This window comes from Girardinichthys multiradiatus, chromosome 13, assembly GCF_021462225.1.
Source record: "Girardinichthys multiradiatus isolate DD_20200921_A chromosome 13, DD_fGirMul_XY1, whole genome shotgun sequence".
In the NCBI taxonomy this organism is placed as follows: Eukaryota; Metazoa; Chordata; class Actinopteri; order Cyprinodontiformes; family Goodeidae; genus Girardinichthys; species Girardinichthys multiradiatus.
The window spans coordinates 6,989,967-7,017,655 of NC_061806.1; the positions used below are offsets into that span (position 1 = coordinate 6,989,967).

Here is a 27,689-nt window from a genome sequence, read left to right on the forward strand (position 1 = left end):
CCAACCTCCATTGTTCCCGTCGGAGGAGAAGGACATCACGGTTCCTACTGTACAACACCACATACGGAGATGTAAATGGGTTTGGAACGCCGCCAGCCGGGTGCTTCACCAGACAGCTGCCCGAAACAAGCGCTATGCAGATCGTCGAAGACTGCCTGCTCCTAGTTACCTCCCTGGTCAGAAGGTTTTGCTCACCGCACGGGACATTCCACTCAAGTCCCTGTCCAGAAAGCTCTCTCCCAGGTTCATCGGACCCTATGTAATTGATTCTCTCGTGAGTCCTGCATCTGTTCGCCTTCGTCTGCCTCCTAGTCTCCGTGTTCACCCTGTTTTTCACGTTTCTCAGTTGAAACCTGTTCAGACCAGCACGCTCTGCCCTCCGGCCTTGCCCCCTCCGCCCGCCCGGGACTTTCAGGGCCACCCTGGGGACGTGGACATCAGTACCTCGTTGACTGGGAGGGGTATGGTCCGGTGGATCGCTCCTAGGTTCCGGGTTCCTTCATTGTTGATCCCTCTTTGATCCGGGATTTCCGGGCCCACCAAGCAGCGTCTTCTGGGCCGCCAGGAGGCGGCCGTTGAGGGGGAGGTGGTGTCAGGATTTGAAGTTCTCTCAAACCCCCAGTCGGTTTTGGCAGATGGCCGCTCACACTGAGCCTGGTTCTGCTGGAGGTTTATCTTCTGTTAAAAGGGAGTTTTCCTCTCCACTGTCACTTTATGCATGCTCAGTATGAGGGATTGCTGCAAAGTTAAGTGACTGTCCACTGTCTCAACATGCTCATTCAGGAGGAGTGAATGCACAAATCACTGACTCAATGCAATCTCCTGGGTTTCCTTAGAAAGAAAAACTTTTAACCAATTTGAATGATAAACTGAATCTGACTGCATTGTTTGATAGTTAGGATTAATTGGAATGTATGTACCTGACTTGAAATCTATGATTCGATTGAATTCACTTTGTAAAGTGCCTTGAGACAACATGTGCTATGAAAAGGCGTTATATAAATAAAACTGAATTGAATTAAATTGAATATACATAACTTTGAATATCTGAGAAATCTTGGGAAATTGTTAAAAATAGAACTGTTCCTACAAAATAATGATGAATATTATCCTCAATTTTATAACAACCATTTTTTAAGTTCAGTTCTGTCTGTGGTTCCATCTGTACGGATGCTGGATAAATTGATTTGTAAAATCATGGAAATGCATGGGTGTGTGCATTGTCAGGATATACAGAGTAAAAAACAACAACTATCCATATTAACACACTCGACTATAATATATGGTCCATATCAATGTTTCAAGGATGTATAAATGAAACATAGGAAGTGCAGCAGCAAATGACATACAGAATGACAATTTAAAACTAAGCAAAAATGCAAAAGCAATGTGTGGATACCATTTGTTTAATTCTTCAATAAGTTTTAAGAAGGTGAGTAGTAGCTAGGTTCTTCTGATCAAATGGTGTCATTACCAAACAGAATCACCTCTACAAAACCAATCAGTCAAAAAATCTGGAGAATAAGGTCATTTACAACAAAAATGAATTATGTAATTAAGGAAAACTTTTATCTTAAACAGGATACATTCCAGGTATTTGCCAGTTTTAAAAGCTGTCTTCTCACAAGTGATTACTTTTTACAGCAATTTGACCATCATCTTATCATTTTTACAATTAATATAAGTTACTATTGCATTGCATTAATAATATTCTTTAAGCACTAGCTTTATTAGGGCTCCTTGTTCTTACCACTGCCTAGGGTTGTAGCAACCACACTGTTGGACTGCTGGCTTGCCCCCAACGAAGAGTAGGCCTTCAGGAAGGCAGAGTAGGTTGTGCTAGGCTCCAGGTTGGTTGAATCATGCTGAAAAGTGTCCTTACTTATGGCCTCCTGCAGTTCCATATGATCAGGCTCTAAATAAAAAAGATGTATATTTGCAAACACACAGCTATTTAGATTATAAAACGTAATCTTCAGACTCATGCTCAAGTTGTGTGCTTACACTCACCGCCCAGTTTGCGGATGTGTAAGATATATCCAATGATGTTATTGGTGACGCTGGTGGGCGGATTACTCCAAGTTATTTGCAGGGTGTTGGTGGATACAGCACTGGCTATGAGCCCTTGTGGTGCAGCAGGCAGGTCTTTAGCTTGGACCACAGCCAGACGGGCACTTGCTTGGTTAGTACCAGCACTGTTCTCTGCTATGCACTGGTAGATAGCCTCATCATCTGAGCTTATTCGGGTCAGAGCCAAAGTACTGCAATACAGTACGTTTTCAGTATAGTACATAGTGTAAATAGGTACTATATAGCACTTTTCCAGTTCCAACCATTCAAAGCACTGTACACATTCACACGATTGCTTAAATATTACTATATTTAATGTATCCATGGCTGATAGAAAAAAATCATATTCTGCAAATTTACTTATGCTTCTTCTCCTCAGATAAGCTTGGGTGACATGTAACTGTCTATGAACTTTCTTCTGTTGATGTGAAATACTTTATCTATCAGATTCTACCCTGTCTTTAAATGCTGGATCTGCTTCTCAGTTCTGAACTGCTCCCATCCAATGATATAAAAATATGAAAACAGAACAACTTAAAGCAATGTTAAAGCACGAGTGATGTATACTATTAAAACACCAACTCCTTACCTTTTGTTATTTGTCAACTTGACATTTTGCCCTGGCATCAAGACTTTGCCATTCTTCAGCCAAATTAGATGGGGATCAGGGACACCCTGAGACACACAGGTGAAAACAGCACTGCCTCCCGCTGGCCTGGATACGGACTGTGGCCATTGGAGGAACTCAGGAGGAGCTTAGGAGGAATAGGCAGAAGGAGAGAGATTTAACAAGGCACAGACAACAAAAAATAAGTAAATATAAATTTTTTTTTTTACAATAGTAAGGTCATCTTTACTACCTGTTTTAGTGCAAAGTTCTATATTGGATACTCAAAGTCTTTGGAATGTGCAGTCTACCAGAAGCCCTGAAACTGATTCTGTTCGCAGTGTTTCTAAATTATAAACAGTAAGAGCAGAATAAAACTAAAAGAACCAGAGAATAAAAAAATAAAAGTCGCAGTGAAGGAGAGCTTTAAGGAAAGAAGTCCTTGCAAATTCAAGTTATATTGTTTTTTTTTTTTTTAAACGGTCACTGTTAAATTGCTTCAAAACAGTAATAGCAGCTGGTAAAGTGCTTGGTTACCACACACAAAATCCTTAATTCGGACCCCAGCTCCTCCATGTGTTTGTGTTTTTGAGAACACCCTGCAAACATTACAAACAGTGGTGTTTTTGTGAATTGATGCTTTGTTTACCTTAGACCTAATTAAAGGGGGCCCAATTATAAATATACAAAATAGATCACAACTGTTTACTTTAGAAGCCCACATAGAAACCTCCACTTGTTTTTAGTAATACATGTTTTGTTAGTCCGCATACAGCTAGTTATTTGCTACCTCGGGACCAAACTGAATACATTACCATATGATTTTAGACATAGATTTGATCTCCATCTGTTTTAGCCCAAAAAGCTTTAGCTCTAAGAGATATTACTGAGTCGATACACACAAACCCTTTAAATTGTCTTCGAAACAGTGAAGAAGGCAAGGCAAATGAATTGCTGAAAACATTGCACTTTAGAGAAAATATGGAAAAACAAAATTTCAAAAATAACTCAGATCTTGTAAGCACATCAAACTAGAAGCAAATAATGTGGTTAAAATATTCAGTAAAAGGGGAATATGTGGTTTATGAAAAAGGTCAAGTAACAACAACTTCACAAACTAATCTGTTCAGTAAAATAGGGATATAGCTGTTGGAAAAATTTTATATAGTTTTTTCTATTATCTTATATTCTGTTCCTTTTGTGTTATTTTAACTATTTTATCTTATAATCATTCAAGATGTGTGTGAGTAATTTTGTCTGCAGGCAAAGGTCATAAAATGGAGCTGAGCTTGCGAGAAAGGAAGCAGTCCAGTTGAGGAGGTCATAAAGAGGGGCTGATTGCACTGAACAAGAGGGCAGAGCTGACCCTGCAAGTTGGAGGAGACTTTGGGAAATGTGTTGTTAAAAGATAAAGGAGTTTATGACCTGTTTACGATGCAGCTGTTGTTTTCCCATCCTTTAGAGATTAATGTTCATTGTAACTAGGGACCATCCTAAATAAAAAGGGGGTTCGGAGAGATGTTGTTCAGAATGGTTGGGGACTTGTAACTGAACATATCTCTGACCGTTCTCCTCGTACGAGTTAATAACTAATACTTTGTCTCTCTCTTCTTTTCTGTGACATTAATTTGGTCCTTTCGAGCTGGATTCCAACTACGCCTGATGATTCCAGCGGGTCGGTAGATTCCAGGAAAGACCGTGTGCACGGCTGTCTTCATCAGGAAGACACGCAGAGACCCTTTGAGGGACTGGATTTCGGCCTGCCCGCTGGGGTCTGACGGCTGACGGAACTCTGAGAGAGAGGAGAGGACAAAGTGGTGAGTTGAATCTAGATTTAAAAAGTGTGACGAATGACTGGGGATCATTGCGTGAAGTAAACAAACCCTGTGAATCCTAGGCACTAACAGGTAACAGCAGTGCGCCGGAGTTCTGCTTAAAGTATTAGTAAAAAATACTGAAAATTCCGAGTTTAACAGCAGTGCGCCGGAGTTCTGCTTGAAGTATTAGTAAAAATACAGAAAATTCCGTGATCCAGGACGGCAGAGTCCTTTGAGTGTTAAGAAGTATTTTAAAAAAAACAACAGAAAATACTAAGCAAAATCCGCGTTTTAAATGTGTGCATGTGAGAAATAAATGGAGGATTTAAACCACTAGGTTTTGCCTCATACCAAAGCAGTGGGATTGAAAGTGACTAACTTTTGTGGATGCAAAGGCAAGATTTCTCCACTCGGAAGAGTTGAAGTGAGAAATACCACAAAAGGAGATTTTTCTGTCACCCTACTGAGCAAAAAATCCAGCATTTAGAATACCCTAGGTATTAAGATACTGGACTAAATTTAAAAAAAAAGAAAACATGGGAAAAGGGGCTAGTAAGAATAAACTAAAAAATGAATTACAATGCAAAGATTGGAAGTTCATAGAAACACAGGATCCGAGTAAACTAAAATATTTAGATAAATGGATAACCACATATAATTATGATGGTCGACTAAACTCTCAGAAATTAGTTAATCTACAGGATGCAATAATTAAAAAAACAAAACATGACCCAAGAAAAATGGAAAAAGAAGGTTATGAGGATGTAGATTATTGGTTAAAAGTAGCTAAAAGGAGAGAGGAAGGAGTAAAGAAGCGTAAGGAGGAAGAGAAAGAAAAGGGAGAAGAAAGCTGTAGGAAACAATTATTGTTTCATAGAGCAGAAGATAATGAGACTGGGTGTGTTGGGGCTCGACAGGGACAACCAGGAAATGTAGCTATACAACCACAAAGAGTACAACAGCAGGAAGCACAGATAGATGAGCAACCACAGGCACATGCAACAGCTGTAAACTCATCTATGTATCCAGGCTTGTCCCCACGGGATCCACCACCTGAGTGTCTCACTCCACCGCAGACTAGATCAAATAAGATCTCTTTAAAATGGTCTAGACATTTTGGGAGAACTTCTTCTCCAACTTTAACACACTCCCCAAGAATAGTTCCAACAGCACCTAAATTAATTTATGACGAGGACCCTAGTCTAACAGAAGCATATCCCATGATACAGGTGGCCAATCCAAACGTTGGAAATAATCAACCTCCTGCCATTTTGGTATATAGAACATGGACAATGGAGGATGTTAAAAAGGCTGTGGAGGGAGTAACCTCCCCCAGAGAGGATCCCATTCAGTGTGGAGAAGATTTGGAGAGTCTTAGGAGATCTTATCATTTGAATGGCGAGGAAGTTCAACAAGTATGGATGACAGTCACAGGAACTGACTGGCATCATGTTAGGGGAAATTGGAACCCTATACACAATGACGCAGTACTTGCACATAATGATCAGGAACTAACAGACAGAGTGAGGGGATTAATCAATAGGCTTACAGTCAGGTTCAGACGCAGAGCTGACTATGCAGAAATAGCCAGAGTGAAACAAAAAGAGGAATAACCTTTTGAAGAATATAGGATTAGACTGACAAAAGTGTTTAAAATACATAGTGGTCTACAAGAAGATGAAGACGAGCAAGGAGCTTATCGACAGCAGTTAAAAAATGCGCTACATGCTGGTTCCAGGGATGCAATTAATACCTGGGTGAGGAGACATTTTATAGGGTTCCCCACAGCAAATCTAGAAGACTATGTAAATCATGCCCTTCATGCGGAAAAAGTTATGAAGGATAAAAACAAAACAAAAGTAGGTAACACCTTTTTTCAGCAAGAAGAAGGAGAAGATGAGCAGATTTATTATCAAAGCAATAGAGGAAGAGGGAAATTTAGATATAGGGGACAAAACCGCAGGGGTCAGAGAGGGGGAGTGAGTAGAGGAAGTTACAGACAATACACCTCAGGGTGTTGGTGTTGTGGGAAAGAAGGACATCTGGCCAGAGATTGTCCTGAATGGAGAAATAATGACTCAGCATATCTAGGACAGATAACAAGTGAAAATGTTCCTAGTACCTCAGACACCAATGAAAACAAAAAACTAAAAACACAGGGGCAGGATATCCTCCTAAATTTCCAGGACCTTCTCTCCCTAGATAGCATTAAACCTGAAGTTACCTTACTGTTGAATGGAAAAGCAATCACTTTTCTTTGTGATACTGGAGCATGCAGGACCACCTGTAGAGAAACAATCCCAAATTCCAGACTTAGTGATCAGCAAATAACAGTAAGGTCAGCTAGTGGGAAATTGACACAAGTCTGTGAGTCTGAACCAGTTTGGATAAGAGATCCCAATGGGCAGTCATGCCAGCTATCTATTCTAATGTTCCCTGAGTATCCGGTGAATCTATTGGGATGAGATGGATTACTATATCTGGGGTTAGCATTAATTCCAACTTCAGAAGGACATATTGTAGTAAAGAGAAAAGCAGAACTCAGTCAAGGAGATTATTTCATGTTAAAAGGAATGGGACCACCATATTACCACTATTCACTGGATGTTCCAAATAAGCCACCCCTAGACGTAGGGAAAGCTTTACTAACAGAAGGAAGAAATGTCATTACTCGACTACAAGATCAAATGACACCAGATGATCTACATATTACCATGTGGTATAAAAATACTCCTGGACAGGATAAACAAGCATTAACTAAAGGAACCCCTACAAAAGTCATGGTAACTTATGTTTATGCAGATGGGAAAAGTACGTCGGTTGCTGAAATAGTGTTAGCGGAAGACACTAAGAAGCTCTATAAAATGTGGAGAACTCCACACATATCTTTATTCAAGGGTAAAGAACTCAAGTGGCAGGACATGGGAAGAATCGTGCAGAGGGGAAAAGATGCCACGGACTGGCTTGCAACAACAATGAATACAGAAACTAGTGCATCCACAGGATTAACTAGGAAGCCATTATTCTGGACAGTGATGGTGCAGGAAGGGATACATTTGCATACGAAACAACAATGAGAAATGTTCCTTACTGAACAAGAGGAACAGTTCTTGAGTGGAGTCCCTGATAAATTATGGTCAACAGATCCTACTGATGTGGGTTTAGTAAAAGGAGCATTACCTGTTCAAATTAGAGCAAAAACAGAATACAGGCCCAGAGTAAAACAATACCCTTTGAAATATGATGCTCGTGAAGGAATAAAACCAGTAATAAAGGATTTAATAACTGCAGGGGTGATAATAAAATGCGAGGATTCAACACGTAACACCCCCATTTTTCCAGTTAAAAAACAAGCTCCATCAACAGGATGGCGGATGGTGCAAGACTTACAGGCAGTTAATAATGCTGTTGTTCAGAGAGCACCGTGTGTTCCTGATCCTTATACATTATTAAATTCCCTAAGACCGGATGCTAGAATATTTACTGTAGTTGATATAGGCAATGCATTTTTCTCTGTACCTGTAGACAAAGATAGTCAGTTCTGGTTTGCATTCACCTTTGAGGGACAAAGATATACTTATACCAGACTACCTCAAGGTTACTGTGAAAGTCTAACTATATACTCTCAGGTAATGAGTGCAAGTATGGCCAAGTTTGACCCTCCAGGAGGTAGTCAGGTTTTACTATATGTTGATGATGTGCTATTAGCCTCTCCTGATGAGGAGATTTGTAAAAATGATATGATAGCATTATTAAAACATTTAGCAGAAGAGGGACACAAAGTCAGTAAAAAGAAACTTCAATTGTGTAAAAATGAGGTTAAATACTTAGGTCATAATCTTAGCGCAGGGGGACGCACAATTGTAGAAGAAAGAAAGACTGCAATATTGCAAGCTCCAAAACCAGTAACAAAAAAGCAAATGATGTCTTTCCTTGGACTAACTAATTATTGTAGAAACTGGGTGCCAAATTATGCAGAAATAGTAGCTCCATTAAACAAATTAATGTATGAGGAAGAGCTGAAAATGACGTCTGAACTAAGATGGAGTGTAGAAGCTGAAGAAGCATTTACCAACATAAAACAAGTTCTAGTTTCCAGTACTGCTTTTGCATTACCAGACTATAGTAAACCGTTTGTTCAGATGGTACATTGCAAGGGACATTTTATGACTTCAGTTCTGGTTCAACAACATGGAGATAAAATGAAAACAATAGCCTATTTCCTTTCAAAACTAGATAGTGTTGCGTGTGTGTAACCATATTATGTGAGAGCTGTAATTGCAGCCTAAAATGACAGTTGCAGTGCTACAATAGTGTTGTTTCACCTTTTAACCTTAAGAGTTTCCCATGCAGTTTCAGCATTAATACTGCAGAATTAGAAAAAAAAAAAAGAAAGAAAAAATTAGAAGTGATTTGCAGGATCACAAAATAGTTTATGTGAATGATTTATCTAAAAAGATGAGAGGGAGAAGATACAAACAGGATATGCATTGGTGACAATGGATATAGTGTTAGAAAAGATGCAACAACAAAGCTCACTACAGGAGATAGCAAGGTGGAAAAAACATGGAGCTGCATTAAAAGATGAAAACTATATTTGACCAGATAATAAACCTGTCCTACCAAAGAACCTATAAAGGGAAGCAATATTTGAGCCATCGTGTTACATAATGTCTCAACAGGGGGGAATAGTAGGACAGATATATTAATATTATATAACATATTGATTAAATTCTAAAAGTCTTATTAAAAAAAGTTTTGTAAAACATGTTTAGCATGTGTAAAACATAATCCACAAGGGAAGTTAAGACCACGAAGGGGACAATTTTCAAAACTAAGATACCCTTTTCAAACAATTCATATGGATTTTATTGAGTTAAATCACAGTGAAGGGAAAAAGTTCTGTTTAGTCATTATAGATGCATTTTCTAAATGGATAGAACTATTTCCAACTAAATAGTACAAGCACCTCAGGGCTAACACCCTATAAAATGTTATTTGGAAGACCATACAGATGACCACAGTTCAAAAATAAGTGGGAGTTAGATGAAGAAGCTAACCTAGCTGATTATATGAGGAGTATGTTAGAAACCAACAGAAATAAATTTAAGCTATGAGAAATGTTCTATTTCCCAGCAGGAAAACTAACTAGTGAAACCAGGAGACTGGGTGTTAATAAGGAGTGTAAAGAAGAAGCATTGGTATTCACCTAAGTGGGAAGATCCATATTAGGTATTATTAACCACTGCCAGGGCAGTAAAAATAGCTAAGAGATCAACCTGGATTCACCTTACACATTGTAAAAAGATAATTTCGGTTGAAAGCTCCGTCAGGGGAAGTGATTTATAGACTGATAATAGGGTGGACCCAGACATTTAGAGGCTGGAGAGACCTGAAAGTCAGTGAAGACAATTAAGACACTGGAACCATTTAGAGGAGTGAAAATTTCAGCCAAAATTATTTCTAGATGGATGAGCAATGCTTTCCGATGCTGGGTGTTTATATTTTTCCTCATATTGATTTTTTTATTTTTCTGGTACTTCTGGGAACCAGTCAAGATGAAACAGAATGTAACACCTGTTATGAGTCATATGAAACAAGTAGCGCTAAATCAAGCAAGGCAAGATAACCTAACTATGTGCATTAAACAAACTTCTTATACTTATGGCATTCAAGTGTGTGTGAAATCTAAAACCATAGCTGTGGTGCTGATCCCACTCATGAGCTTGACCAAATGAGGAAGGAAAGGACAGGATTATAGAAGTTATAAATGGTACTTAACTAATGACAAGAAGAGACAACTCATGGTCTATGATGGTAGCTGATGAAAGAAACAATTGGACACCAGAATGGGGCACCACTGCTTATGCTAGTCATCAAAAGAAGTTGTTTAAGTTCCATAAAGCTGATAATGCAATCCAGGTAACAAAGCGAAGAGAGTAAAAATTATGTTAGGAAAGTTAACCACAGATGACCAATTCCAGGTTATTACTGGAGTAACAGGAACAAATAATAACTGGTTATTGATGGTAGAGCAAGCGGCTAACATGACTAAAAGAGATTGTGTTGTGTGTTTGGGTTCCAGGCTTTTGTTACAAATAATTCCAGCTATGATACCACAACTCTGTGTGATGGAAGTAATGAATCAAACTAATCCTAATGAAATGTGTTAGCACAAGGATTCTGTTTTTCCTGTAATTAGAGCAGATAAGGATAAATCAGTATTCCATAAATGGGTCACCACTGGAAACTACACATGTATAAATATGACAGAGAGAGGTAATAAATTGGGAAATCTCATTGCAGTATGGTGTATTACAATTGTAAAAGTAAATAAGTGTTTTAAACCAGTCTCTAGAGGATACATTTGGTGGTGGTGTGATGATGACAGGTTGTTTGATTGATCACCTTCAAAAGTAACAGGACTCTGTGCTTAATTACGTTATGGTTATATCCTATGTTAGTAGATGAAGTAACAGATGGACTATCTAGTGTTAAATCCACATGATTGGTGTGATAGGAAGTGCAGAGAAGTAGCTTGGCAGACTGAGGGAGACTCTACATACATAGATGCTATAGATGAATATAAATTAACTGATCAAGTAGCTGCAAGATTTGAATCAAGTATCTGTTGGTGGGGTACGTTGAACAGAAATGTAGACAGGATCAATTATATCCATTACAATGTACAAAAACTAGGAAATTGGACACAAAGCGGGTTTGAAGCTGTCCATGACCAATTGGCTTCAACTTCCCTGATGGCATTCCAGAATAGAATTGCTTTGGACATGTTGTTAGCAGAAAGAGGTGGAGTTTGTGCCATTTTTGGAGAAAAATGTTGCACATTTATACCTAACAACACGGCGGCTGATGGCAGTCTAACGAAATCCATAGAGGGTTTGAGATCTCTAAATGGCAAAATGAAAGAGCATTCTGGAGTAGACACCTCGATGTGGGACTCCTGGCTGGATATGTTTGGGAAGTATAAAATTTTAGTATCATCAGTAATAATTTCCTTTGCAGTGTTTGCTGCAATTTTGACATTGTGTGGATGTTGTTGTATACCCTGCCTCCGTTCTCTGTTTAACCGTCTTATCACCACAGCTATTTCTCCTATGGAAGACAAAATAACCCAACTGTATCCGTTACTTAAACCTCAGGATGATGGAGGTGATGAGGATGTGACGGATCACTTTTCTGATGTATACCCAGATCCATTTCTATATGGATCTGTGATTTAAATGTCAGTAAGTACCTCTGAGTGTAATTATATTTGTGCTCATGAAAAATGATCTTGCAGTTAAAAATCTAAAAGAAGTGGCTGTTTAAGTGATATGAGAATATGAGCAAATATAAGACAAACAGTGGGGAGATGTTGGAAAAATTTTATATAGTTTTTTCTATTATCTTATATTCTGTTCCTTTTGTGTTATTTTAACTATTTTATCTTATAATCATTCAAGATGTGTGTGAGTAATTTTGTCTGCAAGCAAAGGTCATAAAATGGAGCTGAGCTTGCGAGAAAGGAAGCAGTCCAGTTGAGGAGGTCATAAAGAGGGGCTGATTGCACTGAACAAGAGGGCAGAACTGACCCTGCAAGTTGGAGGAGACTGTGGGAAATGTGTTGTTAAAAGATAAAGGAGTTTATGACCTGTTTACGATGCAGCTGTTGTTTTCCCATCCTTTAGAAATTAATGTTCATTGTAACTAGGGACCATCCTAAATAAAAAGGGGGTTCGGAGAGATGTTGTTCAGAATGGTTGGGGACTTGTAACTGAACATGACCGTTCTCCTCGTACGAGTTAATAAATAATACTTTGTCTCTCTCTTCTTTTCTGTGCAACTTTGTAGTTGCACTGCAAAGTGGGCTACCCTTGTCACAAGTAAAACTGACTCTGTATCGTTCTTACCTCTGAGTTGACTAAATAATACCTAACATCATACAATGTTCAAAATTGTTGTAATTATTTTTTTTTCTTTAAAAGAAGTGCAATACGCAATAAATACTAATTAGACACAATCATAATCCCTGCCTTCTGTCAGGAATACAATAACACTGATATCAGATTTCATTAGTGCAATGTCCATGTATTTCACTTTAGCACTTGCTGATGCTTACATTGTGTATGCTTATGTTTCGAAACAACAAGTCTTTTAATGCAGATAGGAAAGACTGATCAATAAATTAATGAATATTTTAGAGTTCATCATTCTGTCTCCTCTTGTCCATGCTAAAAGTACTGCCTAACACTGTTTGGGGTCACCAGAATGGTGTATTGATTGATCTAGACAAAGAGTCACAAAGGGACAAAGGGATTGTGTCATGAAGCCAAAGCTAAATTATGTTAATTGTACCACAAAAATCACAGCAAGAAAAACATTGAGAAAAAACATGCTTCATATAAGAGATATTTTTTAAGAATTATGATTAGTTTACAATTTTCAGTCTGAAGGACAACATGTAACTAGTGTTCCCAAACAAAATGCGGTAGCACCAAAACATTCCTTATTATTAAATGCATTCCCGTATTTTCTTACAAGTCTTTAGCATGATGAACGTTTTGTAGAAATAATCAGAAATAGTATTGACTGAATGGTGGTAATAAGCTCAGAAATGTCTAAACATTTTTACATCAGCTACAATATTGTGGGGGTAATCAAAAGGTTTCATAGCAATCTCCGGTTGTATAGTTCTTAATGTTTCAATACAAAAATATAACTGCTGAGTCAGCATGGCACACTATATTTATTTCTGAAAAAAGGCAAATATTTTTTTTATTACACTCATTAGGTTTTCCATTTCAGGCAAGGTGAGGCAGTTGGTAGATTAAACCCTAAACAGACTCAAAAGAGTCTTGCTCATTACTTTGGTTCTGATTTGACAAACCTTGAGTGAAGGATAGCATTTTCCTTTGAAATAGTAACAGGCATGTAGCTTTTCACTGTTAAAACATTCCTTATGCAGGTTATGGTTATATACAATATTTAGAATGTGAAAGAAGATGTCAAATGAATGTTCATAAAATACTCTACTTGCCAGCCAAATTTCCAGGTCACACATTGCAGTGATAGCCTAATAACAATAAAAAAGACCATTTTAACACACATTCTTACTCTGCTCCTTTCTAGACACACTTTGAAAAATGAGCTTTGGTGGTTAAAAAAGAAACCAAATTAAAACCCAGTAGATGGACATAAATGAATGGTTGATTGTTATGATGGATGAGTCCACATCTGCCCACAGCAGACATTACAGCAGCCCAAGCTCCGAGTCCTTCCCCTCTCTAAAAGCCAGGGGCAAACGTGAAAAAAAACTTTTAGATTTGCTGTTGACCCTCTACTTCACCTTTTGTCTGTAGAAGCCACCATTATTGTTCAAGCATGTACTATGCAGAATGTCTCACTGATCAAATGAGCTTAGGTAATAAAGCTAAGGCAGCATCATGGCTGTATGCTTCTCTAAAGCATACATTGGTGATTTGTCCACAACAACAACTAAAAATAATCAAAGAATAATCATTTTCTTTATAAATTTGGGCATGAGAGATTCAAACACACATCTTTCCACAAATAAATGTGAGAATGAGAAAACTTTACTAATTATCTGTTGATAAAATATGACTTCTTAAAACTTGAGCTTGACTAAAATACTGTGAATGTATATGTTGTTTAATGCTGAATATGGTTCTGTTCGTACTTGACAAGAAGATTTCATTGCTCTTAATTCTCATTTACATGACACATATTTTCAAAGTTGCTAAAAATATCTGCATTGTCTCACCTTGTACCACCAAACGTCCGAGTGCTGTGCGTCTCATTCTGGTGCCAGGCCGATTGGCGGCACACACATACACACCAGAGTGCTGCAGGGAAACATCTGAGATCATCAGGTTACCCGTCCCGAGGACCTGTATACCCTCCACACCAATAGAACGCCCATCTGATAGATACACAGGCACGGAAAGACAGAAATAGTGTGTAAAGCTTGATTTAAAATGTTGATTTAAAGTATTTTTCTGCCTAAATAAATTCTATTTTAGGAATCCCATATTACCTAGCCTGCTCCAAGAAACAATAGGTCGAGGGTTTCCCGTGGCAATGCACTCCAAGATAGCAGTCTGATGGACAGTGATGGTAAGATTCTGGGGCCCAGACAGGATGACTGGCTCCTTATAGGTTTTAGGAGCTCCACCTTATTTGGTAAGTTAGCACAATAAGCAAATGTGCCTGAGGTAAGATACAACAGTGACACAAAACTGTATAATACAGTTTTGTATGTAATGTATACAAACCATTAGGAAATAATGCTGTTGAAGGAATTGACAAGCACTCCAGTGTCACTCCAGTGGTGTTAAAATCCACAATGTTAACCAAGATGGATGTACTAAGCTAGATATGTTTCTTGGTCAACAATTAAAAGAAATAAAACATTAAGAAAAAAAAATCTGCATAAACTCTACCCCTTGTTTACCTGATCTGCAAACAGGTTAAAGGGTTGTAGTTTGGCATGTCAGAAAGAAAATCATAACAATGAAAGGAACAAATGGTAAAATAATAAGTGATTTTTCTTTAAGGTACCAATTCGTTTGCATATTGTATTTTGTTGCTTCTATTAAGAAAAAAAATATATTGTATACCCTTTCATCATTTAATAGAACAGTGATTCAAAGCAGACCATGGTAAGCATGGTTTGCATTATTACAGTTTAGAGTTTAACATTGAAATGAGTTTAAGAGATTGTCTCAAAACTGACAGAAATAGCAGATGTAAACAATTCTGGCCTTTAAAGGACAGCTAGAGTCCTGCATGTTTTAAGTCTTTACTTGCTTGAGCTTGAGCTCGTTTTAAAAGAATGGATCATTAGAAGGCTCATACAGAACCTGGTGACAGAGATAATTCTTTTATTTTGCTCAGGTGAGTTGGGGTAGTAACACATCTAAAAGATGTGGGATCTGAATTGCTCATCCCTGTTTTAGAAGAATCCACCATGATAAAAAGAGATAAAATGTTGAGATGTAAGGTTAATAACTTTTTATCCGAAGGACTGTGATATCTGTTGGAATACTGCTTTATGACTACTTCAGTTAATACTACAAAAAATCTGTCAACACATTAACAAAACTTCCTTAGGAACTACTGAGATATTTTTATTGCTTATACTGGTAATCAAATAATTATCTCCTCTTCAATTTGGTGTTTTCTGTTTCCCACAGATCTCTCTCTTTCTATCTTAAACAACAAAAAGTGTTTACCTACCGGTGACATTGAGTGTGGCCTCATGGCTGTAGCGAGTGTTGGCAATGTTAGTGGCCACACAGCGAAAAATCCCTGTGTCTGCCCTCCTTACACCTGTTACTTGTAGGATACCCATTGGAAGAAGAGTGTACCTAGACAAGGAGCCCAAAAAACAATGTGCCACCTCAAGCTGTTAATTTTAACACTTTTAGTTTAAGAGTGTGTACTGATGTCAAGGAAATAAACCAGCTGGGTCTCATCAAATGCTTTCCTTTTTGAAAGCATTTGATGGGAATGTTTCTGTTTATATATAAATGAAGTTAAATATTTATTTTCTGCTTTGAAATAAATATAAAAGCATGATAATATGTCTTAAGTAATGAGTTTGTGGACTAAGATTTATTTAAAGGTACAATACATTGTCCATTTCCTGTAGAAGATTTAATGTAGCCTACATATTTGTGGCTGAATTTACCTGCTGTCAGAAGTGCTTAGCGATCCTCTATCTTTTTCCCAACTAATGCTGGCCTCAGGAACACCATTTATTTGACACTGAAAACGAGCGACCCCTCCCTCATCCACAGACGTGGATACTGGGTGAGTGTGGAACTTTGGAAGAGCTGGATAGATGAATACATAAATGACACAATAAACTGGTTTAAAGTGAGTTTCTGCTTCATAATTAGCAGTGGTTTGACACTGGTGGAAAGAGGATGTGTATTACCTATGGACTGATTAACTTACAGAACAATTTCATTCATTTATTTGAACAATTAAATGTGTTTTACTTGAGCTTTTAAAGAAAAACTTTAGAACAAATAAAAGTAGTTTTCTGGCCAGATTTTGTGTCCAAATGTCCCAATGTGATTCCCTCAGACTTTTGTATACATATACAAATGCACCCGCTTACACATAAGCAACATTTCTAATGATATGGTGGCCACAATCAATATGTGCTTACAATAGGAACCTTCTCTATTCTCCATCTGCTGTCAAAATAAGGTGAGATCTTTCCATGTAATCCATGCAATATTTATTAACTGCTCGCAGTTAAATACATTAAAAGTACAATAAATATCCTTTTGTGTAATCCATGCAATAATTGTTAAAATACACAGTTGAAGCAGTAGAGAGTGAAACAAGCATGTTCTCATATTCTGGGACTGAGAGACTGGAGGGGCCTGTGTGGAGCCACATATTATCTGTCTTATCTTTTGAAGAAATATAAACAATTGTATCCAAAGAAATGATGTATGATGATTTTCCATTCTTTTACAAGTATTAAATGAAATTAGTAATCTTTGATTATCAATTATCAAGTTAAAAGATGTATGATTGATAATTAAAGTAAAAAAATCAGCTATATATGAAAGAGAGATAATGTTGATCAGTTGTGATGTATGAATAAAAAGAATGAAGTGATGGTTTTGTAACTGTGTTTTAAAGCGAATCCTTTGAAGACCAATGCAAGGAAGGGAGGATGGGTCTACAGCCAGCTGCGTGGCTATTACCAGCATCTCCAAGGCCGAACAACAGCACCAGAAAGTCTCAATGACCATGACTAAGTATTGAGTAATAACGTATTGGGCAAAAGTATGTTGCGCAATAACTGAGAGGTCTAACAAAGGGCTGATCAGTGAGGGCATCTGCACTATAAGAGCAGTGCTAAAAAAGGGAACTGCGGTTGTTTCCTCTCAGAAGACCAGCGAACAAGTTCGGACGGAGAAAAGACGCTCAGATGGAAAAGGAACAGAGACACAGCCCCACTGATCGACTGCATAAAAAAGAGGATCAACCCATGCGCCCTTGAAGGACTGTGCCTCAAAATTAAGAATCTGATTTCATCTACAGCCTTATTATTCAGACAACAGAAGTGAACTTGATCGGTGAACAGCTGATTGCTCTAAGTTTCAGGCTTCTGGAAGTCCTGAATCAACCTCATTTATGTCATTGGGGTTTCCTTCAACTCTTCAGTCTCTGGAAGCTACTGTCTTCTGAGACATATGACAACAAAGTTCCTGTTTAACCCTCAAAACCTGGAGCATCAGTGCATGTCCACTTAAAGGAAGAAAACTGAAGATTAAGTCGTATTTCCTTCAAGAAATCACTCGTTGTTACAAGAAAAAACATCTCCCTGTGGTGCATGGATGAGCCTCCGTCTTCAAAGCCTCTCCAAACTCACTAGTTTCAGCATCAGGGAAAGACAGGTTGAGTTGATTGATTCATTTCTATTATTGAAATTATTATGTGTTGCCAAATTTAAGCTGTTACTGACCCCTGCATAAGCATTACTAATTAAAGAAAGCATATAAAATTCTAGTTAAATCATGGACATTCAATTATTTGAGTCACCATATTTTTGGTCTTTCATTGGTAGTAAAAAGTCTTGTTGCCTGGTTCTAAGAAATATTAGGAGGTTTTTAAAGGTTGCCTTAGCCAAGTTTGTTAAAACAGCGCCCTTGGGACTCGTGCCGATCCACTAAAATTAACCTAGCCCATATACCAAGAGCCAGTTGTAATATTTAGGAATGAGGAGCCGTGAACATAAGTGACTTTCGAAGTGTGAATGGCTGCTGTGGGCTACTCAGTCGTCCAGACCTCCAGTTGAAGAAGGACAAGACTTTTGTATGAAGGCTGTTAGAGGCTAGGTGAGTCATTTCCCGACACCAGCTTAAACAGAACTTTCAGTAAACCTGCTTAATAAGATCTTCCAGGTTTAGGGAAGTCTGGACCCATTGGATGGAGAGCTGGATTGAGCAATCTCCTTACACATAGGGAAGTAGGAGGGAGGGGTTATCTCATTGGACAACGAAACTACCAATAAAATAGCATCACCATGGCAAATTAATTTACTGAAACAAAATCATAGCTGTGTTTCCTTCTTGATGACCATGATGCCATAGTTTTGCTGATTCTAGTATAAGTGGAATCGGTAAATAAATCCTAACACAACTAAGTAACAAGTGTGAAGTCCATGGTCCATTTGTACCAAATAGTGTACAAATGGGCCATGTGCAGCTAATTTTGCCAGTTTATCATTTATGATTTGTGTTTTGGTATGGAAAAGGAAGTACGAAAAGGAGTTGTTTTTTATGGGACTTGTTTAACTCCCCATGTGTCTTTTTATACCTGCCTTCAGGTTATTTTGTAAAAGGCTGTTGCATGAAAATTGTTTGTTATTTTGTAATTTTTGTTTTGTCATCAGTCATACCCTCCAACATTTTATAAGAACAAACTGGACAAACATAGATTAGAATTAAAATGAATGGAAATGTGTACTATAAAACCTTCATAATGTATTTTTATGATTGTTTATGGTTTACAGGCAAAATATCTAACATGAAAAACAAAGTAATATCCAGTGCTTAAGTACATTGACAGAAAATGATGTACTTATAGGTACAAAATGTAATTAGGTCTGGATGAAAACTCACCCATCAGTCCTCAATGACTATAGACCTGTTGCCCTGACATCCCACATCATGAAGGTCCTAAAGAGACTCCTGTTGGCCCACCTGAGTAAGCAAACAGTAAACCATCAGGACCCCTTCAGTTTGCTTATTGCTGTGGAGTTGGAGTTGAAGATGCCATCATACACCTGCTTCAACAAACCCACTGTCATCTGGACAAAGCCAGCAGCACTGTGAGGATCATGTTCTATGATTGCTCCAGTGCATTTAATACAATCCAACCTGATTTGTTTTGTCAGAAACTCCAGAAGACTCAGGTGGAGGCCTCAACAATCTCCTGGATCAAAGACTACCTGACAAACAGACCACAGTTTGTGAGACTGAAGGGTTGTGAGTCTAACCAGGTAGTCAGCAGCACAGGAGCACCACAGGGGACTGTACTCTCACCATTCCTCTTCACTCTGTACGACTCAGACTTCCAGTACAAGACAGACTCCTGTCATCTGCAGAAATACTCAGATGATTCTGCAGTCGTGGGGTGGATCAGAGATGGACAAGAAGCTGAGTACAGGATGGTGGTTGCCTGCTTTGTGGCATGGTGTGAAAACAATCATCTCATCTTGAACGTGACTAAAACAAAGGAGATGATTGTAGATTTTAAGAGAAACAGGAATAAGTCAAAAACTATTTCCATTATGGGAGAAGAAGTGGAGGTGGTGGAGGAGTATAAATACCTCGGTGTTCACCTGGACAACAGACTGGAGAGGAGATGCAACTGTGAAGCCATCTACAAGAAGGGACAGAGCCTACTGTACTTCTTGAGGAAGCTTAGGTCCTTTGGTGTTTGCAGCAAGATGCTGCATATCTTCTATAAGTCTGTTGTGGAAAGTGTGATCTCTTCTGCCATCATCTGCTGGGGAAGCAGCATCAGAGCCAGGGACTTAAAAAAGCTCAGCAAGCTGATAAAAAAGGCTGGCTCTGTTCTGGGGACTCCTCTGGAACCTCTGGAGATCATTGTGGAAAGACGGATTCTTCATAAAATGAAGAACATTATGGAGAACCCTGAGCATCCTTTTCATGAGACTGTCCTACAACAACAGAGTGTCTTCAGTCAGAGGCTTCTTCAGATCTGCTGTAAGACGGAGCGCTACAGGAGATCCTTCCTGCTCACAGCCATCAGCATCTACAACGGCTGTTTGAAGATACCTTTATAATGAACTACAACATTTAATTTCCCTTTGGGATTAATAAAGTATTTTTGAAGTGAATTGAATTGAATGAAATGTTAACTGCTAGGTAGAAAGACACATTGAAAATAAACCTACAGCCATCAAATTACACCAATTTCCGGCAATTTCACTGGGTCTTTAACAGTTTTTGCTAGTTTTATAGAGTGCCATAAATTGTTATAATTGACAATAGCTTTTAATATCTGTGTATGTCTAGAGATGTATAAACTCAATCTAAAAAAGGAAATACAGCTTCAGATGTTGCAATAGTTGTTCTACTCTACATTGTTTGAAAAATATTCTATTTTAGAGACCAAGCGAAAAAATAATGGGCACAGCTCATTTTAACACACTGTAATTTTGTTGGATCAAAGTGTAGAGACTGCAACACTACTGTGTTGTGACCTACTATCTAGAACAGGGTGTTGCCATATTACCACATGTACCTACTTTAAAGAAATGCTTCAGGTAACATGCAAAACTAGTCTAGGATACACTGCTTTCAAAATTACAAGGCTGGAAAATGTTTTAAGATTAAGATCCATCCATCCATCCATCCATCCATCCATCCATCCATCCATCCATCCATCCATCCATCCATCCATCCATCCATCCATCAATCCATCCATCCATCCATCCATTGTCTATACATCCTTGTACTTACAGGGTTGCGAGGGGATTGTGTCTATCTCCAGTGATCATTGGACAGGACATCAGCTGCCGCGGGGCAGGTCACAAGTCCATCACAGGACAAACAACCATGCACACACACTCATGCCTAAGGGCAATTTACAGTAATATGTTATTCTAACAGTCATTTTTTGGACTCTGGAAAGAAGAATACCTGGAGAGATCCCTCACACGCACAAAGAGAACATGCAAACTCCATGCAGAAGGACGCCCGGCTCAGGATTGGTATCCAGGACCTTGTTGCTGCAAGGCAAAAATGCTACCAACTGTGCTACCGTGCCGTCCTATAGTTTATTATCATTAACTTAAAAAACATGATTTATATAATCATCATCACAAACCTAAACAATTTTAAAAGCTGACAAAATAAACAGGTACACAATAATGTAGCCAGGTAACTGTGATTTTTAGACATATAAAATGGTTACGTTTTTTTTATTTCTTTCGGCAGACACAGTTGAGTACTTACATGCCAAATGAACTTTGGCCTTGCGGCTCACCAGCATGCCATATCGATTCTGGGCAGCACAGTCATACTCCCCTATGTCTGCATTATACCCCTCTTTGCGTTTCTGGAATCTCTGGATCAACAATGTTCCATTTTCAAGTACCTGGTTGCGTGGGCTGGAGGGTAAGGGCAACCCATTTTTACGCCACGTGATTGTAATTGGTTGCTCGCCCTGCACTCGACAATTCAGCATGAGAGGGCGGTCCCTTACTGCAATCACATCACTGGGCTCCAACATGAAAGACAGTTCTGAGGCCAAACAGCAACCTGCAGATCATAAAAAGGAAAGGCAGGTTATACGTAAGGGGAGGTTTGTTATATCTCATCTGCTTTCAGAAAGGTATCATTACAAAGGTATTCTAGAATTGCGCCGCTCAAGGTGGCAGCAGGTTGGATTAGCTCTGTTACTTTTGATTCTGATTTATTCTTTTTTGGGAACTATTCCTCTTGTGGTGGATACAGTTGATTTTTTTTGGATGACTGTCCACTCCAGTGTCGGATGCTGTGCAGCTTGGAGGATTTTTCTTAATACTTTCTATTTTTGGACATTTGTTATGATGCATTGCCATGGCAACGGGGTTGTTTCTTACAACCGGGAGCAGCTGATTAATATCTCAAAAGCTCAAATAATACTTCAGCTACAACCCCAAATCCCTGATGAGTTAGAAAGGAGACGCCGTGGATGCAGAGCAGGAGCTAAGAGAAGAGAGAGAAGGAGGAAGTTCAAACCATCTCTTCCGTCTATTTTGATGGGCAATGTGAGATCGTTGGGAAACAAGTTGGATGAACTCCAAACTCTACAAAGGACCCAGCCAGAGTACCGGGCATGCAGTATTACGTGTTTTACTGAGACATGGCTGCAGGATCATATCCCTGACTCCAGTGCCTCTCTGCCGGGCTTTTTAACCATGCGAGCAGACAGAGATTTAAGGAGGAGCGGCAAATGTAAAGGACTGGCAGTACTTGTGAACAACAGATGGTGTAATCCAGGACATGCTACTGTGAAGTGTCATCTCTGCTGTCCAGATATTGAACTGTTGGCAGTAAGTTTTCATCCATATTATTTACCCAGAGAGTTCACCAGTGTTATTTTGGCAACAGTTTACGTTCCACCTTCCGCTGTTGCCGACATTGCAGGTGATTCCATCAGCTAAGCAACAGACACAAAACCCCAATGCTTTTGTGGCAATTTCTGGTGATTTTAACCATGCTTCACTCTCTGCTACACTTCCAATGTTTCAACAGTTTGTCAGCTGCTCTACCAGAGAAAACAAAACATTGGATTTGTTTTATGCAAATGTCAAGGACTCGTACATCTCTAAAGCAAGACCTCCTCTAGGCAAATCAGATCACAATCTTGTTTTTCTCTGCTCGAAATATAAGCCCCTTGTTCAGAGGAAACCTGTAATAAAGAGGACTGTGAGAAAATGGTCACAGGAAGCTGAAGAAGCTCTGCAAGGTTGCTTTGAGGCTACAGACTGGGACGCACTGTGCCAGCCACATGGAGAGGACATCAATGCCATGACTGAGTGTGTAACCGACTATATAAACTTCTGTGTGGATAACATCATCCCCACCAGAACTGTGAGATGCTTCCCCAATAACAAACCTTGGATCACCAGTGACCTGAAGGACCTGCTTAACAAGAAAAAAAGAGCCTTCAGAGAGGGAGACAGAGAATTATTGAGGAGTATACAGAAGCAACTTAAAGTCAAAATAAGAGACAGCAAGGAGGTGTACAAGAAGAAGCTGGAGAGCAAGCTCCAGCAAAAGAATATCAGAGATGTGTGGACAGGGATGAAGAAGATCCCAGGCTTCAAGCAGAAGGATGATCAGACCGATGGAGGTCTGGACAGAGCCAATGACTTGAACACATTCTTCAATAGGTTCAGTTCAGAAACAAGCTTCGCATCCTCCTCTCCTGCTCACAGCCAAACAGACATTCCACCTTCCTTTGACCCACAGGACCCACAGCTGTCCAGTAACACCTCACATTTTTTATCTTCCACCTCAGCCCAGACCCTTCTGCTTCTACATGTTTGCCTTCAACCATATCAGAAGATGCTGATGCTTCCTTTGATTCCCCCTTCCACCTGTGTGTCTCAAGAAGTCAGGTGAAGAGACAACTGGAGAGACTGAGTAGGAATAAGGCTGCAGGTCCAGATCATGTCAGCCCTAGAGTCCTGAAGGCCTGTGCAGAGCAGCTCTGTGGGATTCTGCAGCACCTCTTCAACCTTAGCCTGGCCCAGAAGAAGGTTCCGGTGTTGTGGAAGACCTCCTGTCTTGTTCCGGTACCAAATAAAACTCACCCATCAGTCCTCAATGACTATAGACCTGTTGCCCTGACATCTCACATCATGAAGGTCCTAGAGAGACTCCTGTTGGCCCACCTGAGTAAGCAAACAGTAAACCATCAGGACCCCCTTCAGTTTGCTTATCGCTGTGGAGTTGGAGTTGAAGATGCCATCATACACCTGCTTCAACAAACCCACTGTCATCTGGACAAAGCCAGCAGCACTGTGAGGATCATGTTCTTTGATTGCTCCAGTGCATTTAATACAATCCAACCTGATTCCATTCCTTTTCACTCTGTACACCTCAGACTTCCAGTACAAGACAGACTCCTGTCATCTGCAGAAATACTCGGATGATTCTGCAGTCATGGGGTGGATCAAGAGATGGACAAGAAGATGAGTACAGGAAGGTGGTGGACCGCTTTGTGGCATGGTGTGGAAACAATCATCTCATTTTGAACGTGACTAAAACAAAGGAGATGATTGTAGATTTTAAGAGAAACAGGAATAAGTCAAAAACTATTTCTATCATGGGAGAAGAAGTGGAGGTGGTGGAGGAGTATAAATACTTCGGTGTTCACCTGGACAACAGACTAGAGTGGAGAGGCAACTGTGAAGCCATCTAAAGAAGGGACAGAGCCTACTGTACTTCTTGAGGAAGCTTAAGTCCTTTGGTGTTTGCAGCAAGATGCTGCATATCTTCTATAAGTCTGTTGTGGAAAGTGTGATCTCTTCTGCCATCATCTGCTGGGGAAGCAGCATCAGAGCCAGGGACTTAAAAAAGCTCAACAAGCTGATAAAGAAGGCTGGCTCTGTTCTGGGGACTCCTCTGGAACCTCTGGAGATCATTTTGCAAAGATGGATTCTTCATAAAATGAAGAACATTATGGAGAACTCTGAGCATCCTCTTCATGAGACTGTCCTACAACAACAGAGTGTCTTCAGTCAGAGGCTTCTTCACATCTGCTGTAAGACAGAGCGCTACAGGAGATCCTTCCTGCCCACAGCCATCAGCATTTACAACGGCTCTTTGAGGAATCCTTCATAATATGACCTATAACAACATTTAATTTCCCTTTGGGATTAATAAAGTATTTTTGAATTATATTGAATTATATTGAAGTATATTTTGAAATGGGGAGAAAAAAAGGAAAGAGTGGAGGAGAGAATGAAGGATGAAGAGAATACAAGATTACACCCTGCTTGCTTATACACCAGCAGCTGTTTTTGTTTTTGTTTTTTTTAACAAAATAGTACACGGTACTTATAAATGTAAAATGTACTTAGTGAGAGGTGCAGCCCAATATAGAACATCTGTGTATCTGTCAACACCTGAAGCTTAACACCTGTGAGTATGAGTGTGGACGCGCTTTTGTATACAAGGTTTCTCCACAAAAATATGCAATAGCGAGTGTGAGAACCCACAGACCTGCCCCATGGTCGCTGGACAGACACTGAGGAGATCTGAGCCACAGACATCCAAAGGCCCCCCAAAGCACAGGAACCCCAGGAGAACCACCGCTGGGACTACCGCAACCCCCCCAGAGAAGAGCAGTGGAGAGTCCTATGGGAACCACCAAGCAGCGACAGTGCAGAAGACCCAGGGAGCCGCAGCGACGAGCCCACAAGCCCCGCCGGCAGCTGTCCACACCCGAGCAGATCCAGCCATGGACCCAGAGACCCAAGACCCCGGGACACACCAACCCCCAAGCAGAGGCCCGACAGAGCCCAGGGGGCCAGGCCCCGGCAAGCAGCCACCGGGAGTGAGCCAGCACACACCAAAGCACCCAGCCCCGGACACCGAGAACCCCAAGTACACCAGCGGGCAAAGACTCCAACCACCGGCAGGTAGCGTGGCGGGCAGGAAATAGGCCCCCCATAATATGGTGCAACAGGGGAGACCCCACCGAGCACCGCACCTACAACAGGACCTCCTGAGTTATTTGTTCTGATACATGCCACTGGGGAACTGTATAATATTTTTATCCAGTTTATGAAAGAGCTTCCAAAACCAAATTTAGTCAAGGTTGCAAACAAGAATTTCCAGTTAACTCTATCAAATGCTTTTTCTGCATCTAGAGATAATATATTGGTCTCAATATTTTTACTGTAGGAATAGTCTATTAAATTAAGTAATCTGCGTGAATTAGTGGATGAATGCCTACCTTTAATAAAACCAGTTTGGTCAGGATGTATTATGAGAGGAGTAACCTTTTGTAGTCTTTTTGAGAGGGCTTTACAGATTATTTTGAGATCGACGTTAATAAGGGATATGGGTCGGTAGCTGGTAGGGAGTACTGGGTCTTTTCCTGGTTTTAACAAGAGAGTGTTGTTGGCAGAATTTATATTTGGCGGAAGTCTGCCATTTTTTTTGGTTTCCTGCACCATTCTTTGGAATATTGGGGCCAAAACATTCTAGAATTCTTTCTGTTGGGAATCCATCTGGGCCTGGAGCCTTTTTATTGGGCATGCTTTTTAGAGCTTCTTGGATTTCGGCTGAAGCCAGTGGTACATCCTGTGCCATCGCTTGATTATCTGATAGTTTAGGAATTGTTACTTTATCCAGAAATTGATCAAAGTCATTATCTGGTCTATATGTGGTGATTATAAAGCTTTGTAGAAATCTCTGAAAGTCCTGTTTATTCTTTCAGGATCATAAACTGCATTCCCTGTCGAGTCTTTTACAGCAAATATTGTTGTTCTTTCTTAATTTATTTTTAGTTGGTTAGCTAAAAAGCTACCTGATTTATTGCCATGTTCAAAGTTTTGTATATGTAGTCTTTGTACTAAGAATTGTTTTTTTTTTTAGTCGATGATTTCATTTAATTCTAATTTGGCTTCACGTAGTTTGCCCAACTTTTCCTCTTCCTGGGAAGCATCTAACAGTTTAATGGTTTCTTCAAATTCCTGTATACGTTTTTTTTTTCTTTTTTCTTCTTATGTGATGAGAATGAGATTATTTTACCTCTCATCACTGCTTTCCCAGCCTCCCAGAGAACAAATGTTGATGTCCCCAGGATATCATTAAATTCCAAATATGAAGTCCACTCTTTTTTAAAATATTTAATAAATTATTCGTCCTTAAGTAATGATGTATTAAACCTCCAGTTTTTGCTTTGTGGGTTTTATTTCTTATTTACTAGAGTTAAGGAGACAGGTGCATGATCGCTGACAGCTATAGGGTGTATCTCAGTGTCTGAAATGTCAGTCAACGACAAGCTGCTGACTAAGAAATAATCCAGACGGGAGTAAGATTGATGGACTTGTGAGAAGAATGTATATTCTCTGTGATTAGGGTGAAGAGATCACCATCCATCGCAAAGTCCGTAATCACTCATGTACTGTTTAACTATATTTATTGATTGCCAACTGCACTGAGTCCCTGTTGTACTCCGCCTGTCTATTTCTTCATTTAGACCAAAGTTGAGATCGCCCCCAAGAAGAATTGAGCAATCCAAGTGTTTACACAGTGCAGAAAAAAAAAGAATGGAAGAATGGGGGGTCATCAGTATTTGGGGCAGATATACTGACAATACATATCTTTGGTTATGTATAGATATTTTTATATTTTTTAAAACTAGGCTGGTTTAAATCTTATTCGTCTGACAAATTCCAGTTTGTTCATGTAAATGATAAATCATCTTCAAACTCCTAGGTTAATTGGGGAGTACCACAGGGTTCGGTGCTTGGGCCAATTCTCTTTAATATATATATGCTTCCAATAGGTGAAATGATCAGACAGCATGGGATACATTTTCACTGTTATGCTGATGATACTCGGCTATATTTATCCATAAATGCTGATGAGCCTAATCAGTTAGACAGACTA

The 27,689-nt window shown here is 39.4% G+C and overlaps 1 protein-coding gene across 1 annotated transcript in view; it reads right to left on the reverse strand.

Moving 5' to 3' along the window:
• The window catches only part of si:ch211-57n23.4 (immunoglobulin superfamily DCC subclass member 3), a 65,563-nt gene that overhangs the window by 30,145 nt on the left and 7,729 nt on the right, over nucleotides 1-27,689 (reverse strand). The window contains exons 2-9 of the mRNA XM_047383111.1: nucleotides 21,528-21,833; nucleotides 16,205-16,349; nucleotides 15,751-15,881; nucleotides 14,549-14,686; nucleotides 14,276-14,434; nucleotides 2,660-2,825; nucleotides 2,011-2,261; nucleotides 1,751-1,915 (exon numbers count right to left, since the gene is read on the reverse strand). Coding sequence (XP_047239067.1) covers nucleotides 1,751-1,915; nucleotides 2,011-2,261; nucleotides 2,660-2,825; nucleotides 14,276-14,434; nucleotides 14,549-14,686; nucleotides 15,751-15,881; nucleotides 16,205-16,349; nucleotides 21,528-21,833 — 1,461 coding nt within the window. The remainder of the gene's footprint in view (nucleotides 1-1,750; nucleotides 1,916-2,010; nucleotides 2,262-2,659; nucleotides 2,826-14,275; nucleotides 14,435-14,548; nucleotides 14,687-15,750; nucleotides 15,882-16,204; nucleotides 16,350-21,527; nucleotides 21,834-27,689) is intronic.